Raw genomic sequence first — 12961 nt, 5'->3', positions numbered from 1 at the left:
GGAGGTGTTTTCCCCTTGGCCAAATGTGTAACTGAAGAGGTGTCATAGGAAGGGGGGAGAACAGGAAGCACTGGGTGCTCGTCTGGTATTTAAGTGTCTAGTATACTAGGGGCATTTCTATGGGATACTGGAGTGCGACGAGGAAAGTAGGGGTTAAGTAATTGAGCTTTCCTCCTTTCCGTGTCTCAGGAAAGAGTCAACATAAATTCCTTGGCCAGCATGTCCACGTAAGAATTCCTTCTAATGCTCTGGATCTCTGAATTGTTCCTTATCCAAACCTGAGTGTTTGCCTTTGGGATGGAAGAGTTCATAGCCTGCCCCTCTCCCCCCCCCCCAGTTATTCCTACCTTTGCTCTGCTCTATCTCATGCTCTTGGAGCCTCTTCTAATCCTAGGAATCTTTTTCTGTTCCACAAACTTCCCTTTCTTTTCTCTCCTCTTTCCTAATCTGCCAACTCCCTTCCTCTTTCTGATTTGCACCCCATAGAGTGTTTAGGGAGACTAGCTCCAGTGGGAAGGTAAGAGAACCTGGTACAGCCGAGCAAACGAAAGTGCAAAGGGGACAAGCGGACCCATCCCTCAAGGTCTCGGCGGGCTGAGCTCTGGGCTTTGGGACTATTCATTCAAAGATAACTGAGACTGACCCAGCAAGTTGTTCCACACCAGCTTTCCCTGTACCAGGGAAATGAGGCTTCGTGGATGATTTGGACATGATGGAGCCCATTGGTTAGTGAGTCCCAAGGGGGAAAGAGCCTGTGAAGGGAGTGGGAGCCAGGAAGTAAAAGACAGGCCAAGCATGACCACACAGAACAATGAGGCCAATTGAAGGGTAGGAAGGGAATCATCTTTCCAGGAATCAACCCCTGTCGAATTCATACTCAAAGGTTTTCTGATCAGGATGCCACCCCCCCCCCGAAGATGGAGCAATCCTTGTTGACCCCGAGTACTTAAAAGGTTGAAAGAGTACATAGAAGTCCTTATTGGTTTTTGTAAGCTGCAGGAGAACCAGCTCCTGTGCAGAAATGCCACACAAACGAGATAGATGACATGAATGAGAGGCCTAGGCCAAAGGGGCATCAGGAAACCGGAAAGTGACAGGAACTCTGAGTGTTTTGTCTGCCAGGTCCTAACAACCAGGAAGTAGGGCATAACATGGCCACATTCTTTTGGTTGTAAAAAGCACTGGAAGTGGAGCTCACGGTAAGCACTTCATAGGACCCAAATCTCAAAAGATTGTTCATTTTTACCCCAAAGAATATTCAAAATAACTATGCTTCTAGAGAACAAATAAAATTATGCTCTTCAAAATTACACAAAGCAAATATGTGAAGTTAAAATAATGTCTTTACAAAATTTCTGTTTTTTCCCATTATTGGTATGGCAGTCCTGCATGACTATTGGTTTCTATTTAAGCTTAGATGCCTATGGAGTGAACCAACACACAGAAAAGCCCATATTTTTACATAAATGTCTTGACCTTCAAATGTTAACAACTCATTAAAACATTTTTAAAGGCCTGTATAGGTCTTTAACTATTCCATTTATTTATTTATTTATTTATTTATTTATTTATTTGTTTGTTTGTTTATTTATTTATTTATTTCTGTTTTATACCCTAAGTGTTCATTGGGCTTCCATTTTGTAAGCTGTGATATATGTCATTCCACTGAGTTTTTCCTTTGTTTGTTTTTTTTTGTGTTTGTGTGTGTGTGTGTGTCCGTATGTGTGGAGACAGAGAGAGAGAGAGAGAGAGAGAGAGAGAGAGAGAGAGAGAGAGAGAGACTGCCCAAACATTCCTTTAACAAAAATTCCAAAGGAATAACAACCACAGGCAGTAACAGCAGGAGACAGCACTCTGGCAGCAGAACTCTAATTCAAGATTGCACAGAAATATTTTCCACTGCATTTTCCCCTTTTAATTTGCACTATGGATTAACCCCACTGTGATCCAACTGGACTGAAAATTGGGTTCAAATGGAAAAAAAGACTGAATCAGTTGGTGATGACTAGTCTAGAAACAGCCCTTAGATGTTGAGGAATAAACGCTCCTGCATCTCCCAGATTAAGCACCATGAATAAGCATTCTGGCAAGTTTCAAATATCAGAGAAACTTTGCAGGATAGCCACGAGTTAGCTAACTTATTTATAAGTAACAAATACTCTGTTTCTAACATCTAAATACCCTGCCCCTGGCACATTCCTAAAAATGCTCAGAATATCATAGGGAAGGAAATATTTACTTGTAAAAATTGCATGGTACTTGGCATGATGGTCTCCATCTATCCCAGTATCTAAGAGGCTGAGTCAGGAAGCAAAGTACAAGTTCAAGGCCAGGCTAGCACGCATAGCAACTTTCAGGCCAATGGAGCTATGTATCAGAACTTACCTCCCCCAAAATGCTCATTTACTCAGAAATTAGATAGATTTTTTTCATTTCCTTTGAATTTCTTTTATGTTTCTTTAGCAGACTTTTATATTATTGTTCATTTAAATCACACACATTTCTGAAGTTTACCCCCAGTTCTATGTTTGGTCACTTTCTGAGCATCATCTCACTTCTACCGTATTTTCTTATGTCCTTTTCATCAGAGGTGTGTGTTTTAAGGGAAAGTATCTTATTCTATGCCATTGAGTGCTAGTGGCGAGTGAGACAAAAGGTGTGGGCATGCGACAGTATTACTGTCTAACATCACTTTACTTGGCCTCTCTCACAAATGCATGCGAAGGTACAGTGGTCATGAAATTTAAAAAAGTTTCATTTCAAAAATGAAATGAGAGACAAGTACCTGAGATTACTTTGTGTTCAGTTACAGAAACAAAACAATTGGCAACAGATCACAGAAGATAGATAACATGGCCGTTCTCTCTGGAATATGACGTTGTGGGAGAGCTTTGGATTCTCTTTTCGATTCTACTTTCTAATACTCGCAAGTTTGTATGTCTATGCTTCATACAATTAAGACAAAAAATGGATCCATTTAGAGAAGACATTGATTTTTAAAAGAAAGTAAAAGCGAGCAACCAGATTTGGTAAGGTAGGCCTGTAATCCCAGTAACTGAGGGTGGTTGGGCTGCTCAGGCAGGATGATCACAAACAAGTTCAAGAATGGGCAATTTAATGAGAGTTTGTCTAAAAATAAAATGTAAAAAGAAAGCTAAGTGGTGGTGTGCTTGCCTAGCATGTATGAGATCCTGTGAGTTTGAGGCCAGCCCCGTCTACACAGTGAGTTCCATGACAGCTAGGACTACATAGTGAGACCCTGCCTCAAAAAAGGTCATAGGCTTGATCCCTATAATCACTGTACTACCACCAAAAGTCTGAAGAAGGCAAGGGCAGGGCCAAATGAAAGAGATAAGGAACGAGTCAGGAAAGGGTCTGGTAACCTTTGTGGAGAGGTTGTCAACCTGATGAACTGTTCTTGGAGCACCTTGCTATGGGTGCCTAACTCGGGCCATGGAAAGAGCAAAGTCAGTGAGTGCGGCCTAAGCTCTGATTTGAGCTCAGTAGTTCAGCATCATCTCTCTCCTCTGCTAGGACATAGCCTTCTTCTGACTACAGAGGAGCGAGGAAAGATAGCAAGAGACTGAGAAGCCATGGAGATGGAAAGGGTTGGATTGCAGGGCTGGGGATCTGGCTTGGTGGTAATGCGAAGCCTAGCATTTCAGGAGAGCTATTCTCTTGGAAGGCAGAGGCAGATAGTGCTCTGTGAGTTTGAGCCAGCACTTAGGACTCTTTCTTACATATATTGTATATCGTCATCATATTCATCCCCCATTTCCGAGGATCTCCTCCTTCCTAACCATTCCCCTCCTACTTTAGTCTGGTTTTGTTTTGGTGTGTGCAGCAGTTATGGACCATGTACAACATATATAATAAGTTGTTTTCTATTCACACATGGCTGTGGGCAGTTCTCTGTGTAAAGACTCCAGATAGACTTAAAGTTGCCCATCTCTGTTCACCTTTCCTGTCACTTTAGTTTTGGAGTACACCTGCCTACCCCGTCCCACACCCCATTAGTACAGTTCAGAGGCTTTCTGTCTACCCCTAATCTTAGATAACAGCTGCAAAGTATGAGTTCACTTGTACCTGTTCCATCTTTTGCTAAGACTTCTATCACCATCATCATCATTACCAATCATTCATATCTATGGATGCTTCCAAATAAAATTATTTTTCTTTCTTTGTTAAAAACAGGGTCTTACGCAGCTCATTCTGGCCTCATCATTTCGGAGCTAAAGTTAGTCATGAAGTCCTGATCCTCCTGCCTCCACCTTCCAGGTGCTGGGATTACATCTAAATACCACATTAAGCATCAAAGGGATTTTTTATACATTAACTCCTCATAGCCATCCTCTGAGTGAACTTTGGTACACATGAGACTAGGCTCTAGAGTCTAGACCCTCATGAGTTATGGCCTGAAGTTCTGAACCTGACTGGGGATGTGGCTTAGTTGACAGAGAGTTTGTCTCGCATGCATGAAGTCCTGGGTTCAATCCTCAGCACTGCAGAAACCAGACATGGAGGCACATGTTCAGGAGTTCAAGACTACCTCAGGCTACGGGATACCCTGTGTCAAGATAAACAAATGCATAAATAAATAAGTAGAAGGAGGGGAATCCTGAACCATTACCTAACTTTCTCTTCACTTAAGGAATTTTTGTGAAGTCTACATAATAGAGTTATGGCTCACAGTGCAGGACCATTTGTGTATTGAGGGTATGTATGTATGTGCTGTGTGAATGTGGCGGTAGTGCATGGAGTGTACATGTATGCAGGTCTGTTCACCCACTGAGGCCACAGGAGACGTCCAGGTGTCATCCTCTATAACTTATGCACTTGAGATGGGGTCTTTCACTGAACTGAGCCCAGCATGTTGGAAAGGCATGATGGCCAGTGACCTTCTGGGATCCAATTGTCTCTTCCCACAAATGCTGGGATTACAAGCATATGCAGCCATGTCCAGATTTTTTATGTGGGTTCTGGAGATTGTAACTCAGTCCTTGTGGTTGTAGAGCTAGCACTGCTACCCGCTGAGCCATCTCCTCAACTCCAGTCCTATTTTTGACAATCATACTAACAGGTCCAGAGAAGCCAAGGGAATTTTATAAGTCCTATTAAAGTCCAGGTATCCTGACCCGAAATATTTTTGAAATTTTGTTGTTATTATTATGTGTTTGTATGGGCACACATGCATATAATACAGGTATGTCAATGCAGATGTGATGGGGTGCGTGCGGAGGTCAAAGAGCTTAGGAGTGTCAGTTCTCTCCTTTCAGCTTGGGTCTCTCTTGTTCTGCTACTCTGTCTAGCTGACCCATGAATCTCCTGCCTCTGCTCCCACCTCGCCTTATGAATGCAGGGATTACAGATGCAAGCCACCATTTCCAGCTTTTTGTGGGTCCCAGGGATTAAAGTGAAGTCATCCAGCTTGTGGGGATTACCCATTGTGCTAGCTTGCTGGTACCTGACCCTAAATCTCGTTAACTCCTTTGAACTATTAAACATTTCAGGCATAAAGATTATAGCTACTACCTAGCTTTGAAAAGAACTATAGAACCTGAGGCTTCCTGTGTCCTTTGAGTCTCTCTCCCTCACCCGTCTCTTTTCTCCTACGCAGGTGACCACTCTCCTAGATCTATTGTGTATTTGTTCCATGATGCTTTTACACTTATAATTTATGTTTATGTATCTACAACCAATTTTATATTGTTACATACAGTTTTAAGCTTTATATAAATGGTGATGCACCATGCATTTAGTTCTGCTGCTAGAAGTTTCTTTTACACACTGTTGGTATTTACTTTTTGAGATTTAATCATGCTAATATATTTCTTAGTCCATTAATGCTGATATACCATAATACCCAAAACTGGGTGATATATAAGGAAAAGAAATCTATTTTCTTACCATTCAGTAGCCTGGCAAATCCAAGTTCAAATGATTAGCATGTTCAATTCTCTGGTCAAAAGCTTCTCTTTGCATCTAAAATTGTGCCTTATTGCTGGGCCCTCCAGAGGGGAGGAATGCTGTATCCTTAGGTGGCAGAAGAAACAGAAAAAAAGACGGATGCTACATAAGTCTTCTCTAATAAGGGTCTTAACCCCATTCATAAGTGAAGATGAGAAAAGATTCAATTTTACTAGACAGCACCAGTTTTCCAAAGTGGTTATATTAATGTAGTTCCCACCAATTGTTCATTTGAGCTCCAATTGGGCTACATCCTTATGAACACTTAGGGTTGTCTGGCTTTAATATTTTTGACAGTCTGATCTGTGTGAAATGTTTACCCACTGTGGCTTTAATTTGAGTGCATCTGATTACTACTGAGACTACACAAATCATTGGCCAGTCACTGCACTTGTGCTTCTACTAAGAATACATCCTCATTCTTTGCAAACTTTGAGAATGGCATTTTTTTTGTTGATTTGTAACAGTTATTTTATTCACATGTGAACAGGTATATGTGGGGACCAGTGGCCAACCTTGGGTGTCATTCCTCAAGAGGCACCGTCTACCGTGTTTTCTGAGACGGGATCTCTCACTGTCCTGGGGTTCACTGGTTAGACTAGGCTGGCTGGCTACTGAGCCTCAGGGCTCCCCACCTCTCTCCACCTAGCAGAGCTGGAATTGGAAGCATGTACCACCACCACACCCCACCTTTTTACATGGGATCAAACGCAAGTACTTATGCTTTCGCAGCAAGTTCTTTGCCAACTGAACAATCTCCTCAGCCTCCCAGAGTTCTTTATATTCCAGATGCTAAACTATTAAATGTGCTTCAAATATGTTAACTCTAAATTTCCTTTTTTAATTTTTGAAACTTTTAACAGAGACATTTAAAATTTGCCTGCAACCAAATGTATTGATCCTTTTCTTAATGGCCACGCTTTCTGGATTATAACAGGGTCCTCTCTGGGCCCTGCTATCCCCCATTTAGGATTTCCTTCACCACTGCTCTGACAAGTCACTCTTTTCCTCCTTTGCCTGCAGTGTTTGTCATGTTGACATGTGCTTTTTACTATGGCTGTGATGACTTGGATGTGATTGGTCTGACATACGCGAAGATCTCTATGTACAGGCCAAGCAAGTGGCTCCAGCTGAATCAAGCAGCACCCAGGGCCCCCTCACAGCCTTACAGCTTCTGCACAAACTTGGGGCCTTTCACACTCCAGGTACTGACTTTAAGTCTTGGGCAATTTCCAGAGGAGACTAAGAGATAAAAGAACAGGAAAAGGTCTCCCTGTTTTGCTGAGATCCTTTTGATTTCTTAGATGGTTGCTACCCTGCCCTATTCGGTGACACTGCACCTAGGCCTGAAAATTCAGGAAAGGCAAGGGAAGACAGTGAACTAGTTACCTATCCACCAATGACATAGTCAACCTAAAAAGAAGACTTTTTGTCTTTTTTCTCTCATGGTTCAGTCTATGGCAACTCAGTTGATCTGGATTTGTGGCAACACAGTACATCATGGTGGGAGCTTATGGCAGAAGAGGTCTGGTCACCCCATAGTGTCCAGGGAGGAACCAAGAAGTGCATGTCTGTAATAACCAAACTTTCCCAATCTCTCTTAAGAGGTTTCAACTCTTAATTTTTTTTAACCACCTCCCAACAAAACATCATCTAGGCTGGGTGTGGTGGTGCACATTTTTAATCCCAGCACTTGGAAGGCAGAGGTAGGAAGATCTCTGTTGAATTTGAAGCCAACCTGGTCAGTGGCTTCCAGGTCAGCCAGAGATACCCAATGAGACCCTGTCTTAAAAGGAAAAGAAACATAAGCTGGGACCAAACCTTTAATCACAGGCACCTGGGGAATGCTTTGGCTCCAAACAGATAGAGAGCAGATAGACAGACATGTAGTTACAATGAGGTGTAGGAAGAAAGACAGATGGACGAGATTGGAGAAATAGACAGCTAAGGGATGAAGACATTTTTATGTGGTCCCACAAGGAAGGGAGAGATAGAATTGGAAATGCATTTTTCTTTGTTCCTGACTCTTTACAGCTGTGTGGGGTGGACTTTGAAGTGAAGAATTTCTTTGCAGAAAATCTGAATGAGAAAATCCCTAAGAGGTATTCCTTGGTGTTCCTCGAATCCTTGCCTTACGCCTCTACCACAGACCCTGCTCTTAGGACAGAAGCAGACCTAGTTACCATAGCACCATTGCCAACAACTTGGATGTTCTGATTCCCTCCTATTTCACTTTCCTTCTTCACTCTAGGACATGGGCTGGGAGACATGTGAAAAGCCAAATGAGGCATATTTATAGTCTGTGGGATCCCATGTCTTGGTTGCAACCGCAGAACTCTGCTGTTGTGGTGCTAGAGTAGTCATGGATACCAAAAAAAATGAAAACATGTTGCTGCATTTGAACAAAATTGAATTCTTGGACACTGACACTTAGATTTTATATAACATCTGTCATAGACTATGGCTTTTTCTTTATTTTAGCCATTTACAACTGCAGGCATCGCATCATTCCTAGATTGCAGGCCATAGATAAATAAGAAACAGGACAGATTTAGCCAGCAGGCCAGTTTGCAACCCCTTGGTTTATAGAACACCAAGGACTCAAGGCATTCTCTGAGGGAGGCTTTTCCCCACCTCCATCCCCAAGTAAACACAGAGATTTAAGGACAGTATGGAGTTGTCTGTGGTTCTAGAATGAGATTTTGATCATATCCTTTGGCCTCTACTCAGCCATTTTGTGCATCTGGTTACATGGAAAGTGCAGTTTTCACCCCACAACCAGACTCCCCCCCCCCCCCCCCCCCCCCCCCCCCCCCCCCCCCCCCCCCCCCCCCCCCCCCCCCCCCCCCCCCCCCCCATTTCCCTCCCCCCCCCCCCGCGCCCCGCCCCATTCGCAGCTTCTTCTCATCAGCTCAACCCCAACAACTCCTGGATGGACAGGGAGGTTGGTGATACCCACCTATATCCTATCCATTACATTAGAACCCCTCTGATACCCCCTTTTTGCTGATGTCTTAACTTGAGTAGGCAGACATGGGAGTCGGGACAACAGTTTTAAGGAAATGAAAATTCTAGATTTAGGTCTGGGTAGCCTCCCTCCAACCTTCTTCTGGTTCAGGTTCACTATGGAGAAGCTATTTCTGTCTGTTTCTATCAACAACTGTACCAACAAGGTCATCTAAAGAATCAAGATTGCAGGTGAGTGTCTTATTGCTCTGCATCTAACCCCCAGACCACAGGTCCTAAAACACAACTGGACTTCTTACTCATTTACATTTATCCTAGTTTTTTTTCCCCCCAAACAGGCCTATTAAAACATGTGATCACTGCTGGCTGGTGGCAGCACATGCCTTTAATCCCAGCACTCGGGAAGGAGAGGCAGGTGGATGTCTGTGAGTTCGAGGCCAGCCTGGTCTATAGAGCTAGTTCCAGGACAGCCAGGGCTACACAGAGAAACCCTGTTGGAAAAGACAAAAGCAAACAAGAGATGACAACTTACTACATATGTATAGGGTCACGGACCTTGGCAGTAACTCCACTCCTGGCTGCCTACTACCAGAAACAGGGCCTGGCACTGGATGGCAAACTCAAGCTCGAAGGCACCAATCTGGCCTCTAGTACAATGTAAGCTCATAGGTAATTTGCAGCCTCTACTTTCTACCCTTAACCCATCCTACATGCTATATGTATGGCTCTGAGTTTCATCTTTGTTTGAGACTATTTGTCTTTTAAAATGCCCCTCAGCTAGTGTTCAGCACACTCACAGGCCTCAGAGCCAGCCTCAAGCTAAATGAATACCTATGGGACCCATAGGAAGCTTAGATCTTAGGTAATGAGAAAGGAAAATGCAGAGAACAGAAAATCTTTGTTATATAAGATTTTTACAGTCCAAACGAGTCACAGGGGTGCTTGCTTGTAATCCTAGCACACTTAGTGGTCAGCACTGAGGCAGGAGAATCACAAGTATGAGGCCTGCCTAGGCTGTACAGCAAGACCCTGTCACTAAAATGATACAAATGGGGCTGGTGTGATGTCTCAAGTAAAGGCGCTTCTTTAGCTCACTGCTTGAGTTCAATCCCCAGGATCTGCATGGTGAAGGAGAGAATCAATTCTTATTGTCCTCTGACCTCCACCTGTTTACCATGCCACCTGTACCCCCACACCCATACAAGGGCACAAAATAGAGAAATCAAAATGTACTAATAGAAAATGAAAACAAGACACAATTCACGAAAGCTTTACATCTATCATCTTCCCTTCCTAAGAATACTATTTAGGTACACTGGCCAGGTAGTCAGGGTTTTGTTGTTTCTGAGGTGCAGAGGATGAACTCGGGGCCTTCCATCCCCAACCCTGGCCAGGTATGGTATTCGACTTACACATATGAACTCTGAGGCTTATACTTACCTGGCAGGGGAGATACCATGATCACACAGGTGGTTTTCCCAGGGCGAGGCTCACCCATTGCACTTGGGGTGTGTTGATCCCTGCGATTTTCCCAAATGCGGGAAACTCGACTGCATAATTTTGTTAGTGGGGGGACTGCGTTTGCGCTTTCCCCTGGGGGGTGAGGGAAGAACTCTGGGGCTTAAAGACAAGGGACTTGGTCAAGTTTGAGTGATTATGAGGCAGATAGGATTCTATTATATGCCATCTGGCTCTAAATATGTGATCTACAAAATAGCTACTATCTAGAGAAGATAGAATCGAGTAGAAGGTTAGGAGATAATAAATAGCAGAAAAGGAGGATATAAAATGAGAATTATATGACTGGAATTGATAGAATTCTTTGATGCCATTCATTTGGTTCTATGCCTTCAGATTAGCACTAGATGTGTTTCTCACCAAAGCCATTTGCCCGTCATTTACAATCACAATTGCCCAGTTTTCCCCATGCCTTACCAAACGCCTATCTACAGGTCATTATTTTTAGAAATAGCCTTAGAAATTATCCAAAGAGCATTATTTTATATTTTATATTTGCACCCCAAGGCAACCAAAAGACTACCCCAAGATTCTTACAGCTTTTGGTATCTTATTTTTATTGAGCGCTTATTACAAGTTCATTCCTCTGCAACACAATCAGATTATACAAAGAAATTTAAGGCTGTCTTTGCCTTCAGTCAATATACAGCCTGGATTAGGAACACAGGGGAAAGCGAATGGAATCCAACAGCTAAGTGTTACTAAGTGTTAGTTGCATGTGGGTCATATTGTGAAGAATGGGTAAAATCTGGATATTAATAATAGAAGGAAGGAACATTCCAGACTGGAAACCTGGTATGGGAAGAAGCTAGAAGGTAGGAATCCCACATGGCATTTTGAGGAGCAAAAAAGGAAGGCAGTTTTGCCTAGGCTATGTTCTAGGTGTTTAGGAGTTAGGGCAGAAAAGAGAGGCTAGATTGCAGAGTAGTTATAGTCAATTAAAAAAAAAAGGCCCTTGAGCAGACAGTAACACAGTCAAATGGAATTGTAGGAAGAAAAATGTCATCCCAACTGGGTAAAAGTAATCAGTCTGGGATATCTTTTGGGAAAAGACACAGGTAACAGGGCATGGCAATAGGAAACCACAGGAAGGATTTGGGGGAGCTAGATTCAATTATATTCCTAACATCCCCAAATTGACACTACAATATCAAGTTTTCAACCTGGAATGAACAAGGAGATGGTATCCTACAAAGTTAGAGTCAACCTGCTGGTGTCCTATGTTGGGGTGTGTGTGAAGATTTCCAGTTGGTCTAGGCAGGGGTAGATAGGATGTCTAGGTTTTCAGGGGACATATAGGTGAGGGGAGACCCAGAAAAAAAAGGAGGGAGAAGAGCAAAGAAATTTCCTCACGGGACTGCAGAGCCATTTTGTGTCCCTCTCCATCCTTGCAAGGTGGTTACCAGGTAAGTCAGTATGAGGCTTGGAAGCCTATCCCACCCCCTTGCCTACTGCTGTTTTATGATGGAATTTTTAAAAGCTTCCTCTAAGTGTCGCTTTCAAGACTGAACCGGAAGCATGGTCTAGCTTCACGTCACAGCCTGGTGCTTTCTACAGCCCTGTTTTCTGTCTCCCTGCCTGTCAGCCGGTGATCTTCTTGGAATTGTTTTTCCCCTCATCCCTTCCATTCTCTTCTTTCCCTTCAAAAACCCATTCTGCTGTTTTCTTTATAATCCCATACCCACTGGCAAAACTGGGCTGGTTGCCCCTTCTCTATTTTAAGCTGTTGATTTGGGGTACATTGCATCATTCCTGTCTACCTTTTATAATCCCTTCCCTCTACCTGACCTTCCTACACTCCTTCGTTTCCCTTTTAACACTCCCGGGACACCATTGTCTAGACAGACTCAAAAGGGAAACAAGCCCTCCATGGAGGTGGGGGAGGGCTGAGAAGCAGGAAAGGGAGTGTCTTTTTAGAATCAAGAATGTGGAGAAAGCCCAGGAAGAGTTTTGCTAACCCTCACTTCTCCTATGCTGCTTCTGCAAGCTCGGAGGACATAGTCCTTGAGGAGTTTATGAGGCAGACCAGGCAGAACTGGAAAACTCCAGCAGCAAATGGAGTTCAGAGATGCCAGCAGCCTATCTCTGCCAGTCCTGTGTAGAAGCCCCACTGCAGCACTTGAAAAAATAGCTTTGTCCAGACCAGCTGGTGATCTCTGTGCTATTTCCTTCCTCTTAGGAGAGGACTGTAACTACGGGGGGGGGGGGGGGGGGGGGGGGGGGGGGGTGGGGGGGTTAGGGAATCTGTCCGCTTCAAGCACCTGCACCCCTCCCCCACCTGGCTCACAAGCTTGATTAGATTACTTGTATTAAGTACTTTGCCCGTATGTGGTCCCAGCCTTTCCTTGGAAAAGTCACTTGCCTTTTCTGACCTCAGCTACCCTGGTCCCCACTCGATCACTTATTCTTGTAATCAACTTTTGGCCTAGCAGTATCTAGTACTTACTTATACTATAAGGAAGTGCAGAGGGGAAGCCAAAGGGGTGTGGCCACTCCCAGGCCTGGCTGT

The 12961-nt window shown here is 43.6% G+C and overlaps 1 protein-coding gene and 1 non-coding gene across 2 annotated transcripts; both read left to right on the top strand.

Moving 5' to 3' along the window:
- Positions 1-219: 219 nt before the first annotated feature.
- On the top strand, positions 220-12174 carry Arr3 (arrestin 3). The gene is given in 17 exon segments (XM_050119697.1): positions 220-227; positions 487-517; positions 666-675; positions 678-725; positions 918-962; positions 6991-7053; positions 7056-7155; positions 7157-7172; positions 7272-7302; positions 7305-7330; positions 8002-8069; positions 8844-8894; positions 8896-8911; positions 9086-9111; positions 9113-9165; positions 9480-9591; positions 11608-12174. Coding segments are annotated over 17 exon segments (816 nt in total). The 3' UTR covers positions 11720-12174.
- On the top strand, positions 10367-10530 carry LOC126487085 (U1 spliceosomal RNA). Its single transcript, XR_007588269.1, has one exon. It is a non-coding gene; the product is annotated as a U1 spliceosomal RNA (small nuclear RNA).
- Positions 12175-12961: the final 787 nt, after the last annotated feature.

The sequence above is a fragment of the Alexandromys fortis genome, unplaced genomic scaffold, assembly GCF_014885135.2.
Source record: "Alexandromys fortis isolate MF-2015 unplaced genomic scaffold, M_Fortis_MF-2015_v1.1 scaffold_155, whole genome shotgun sequence".
NCBI classification, from domain to species: Eukaryota; Metazoa; Chordata; class Mammalia; order Rodentia; family Cricetidae; genus Alexandromys; species Alexandromys fortis.
This window is presented reverse-complemented; position numbering and strand designations above follow the sequence as displayed.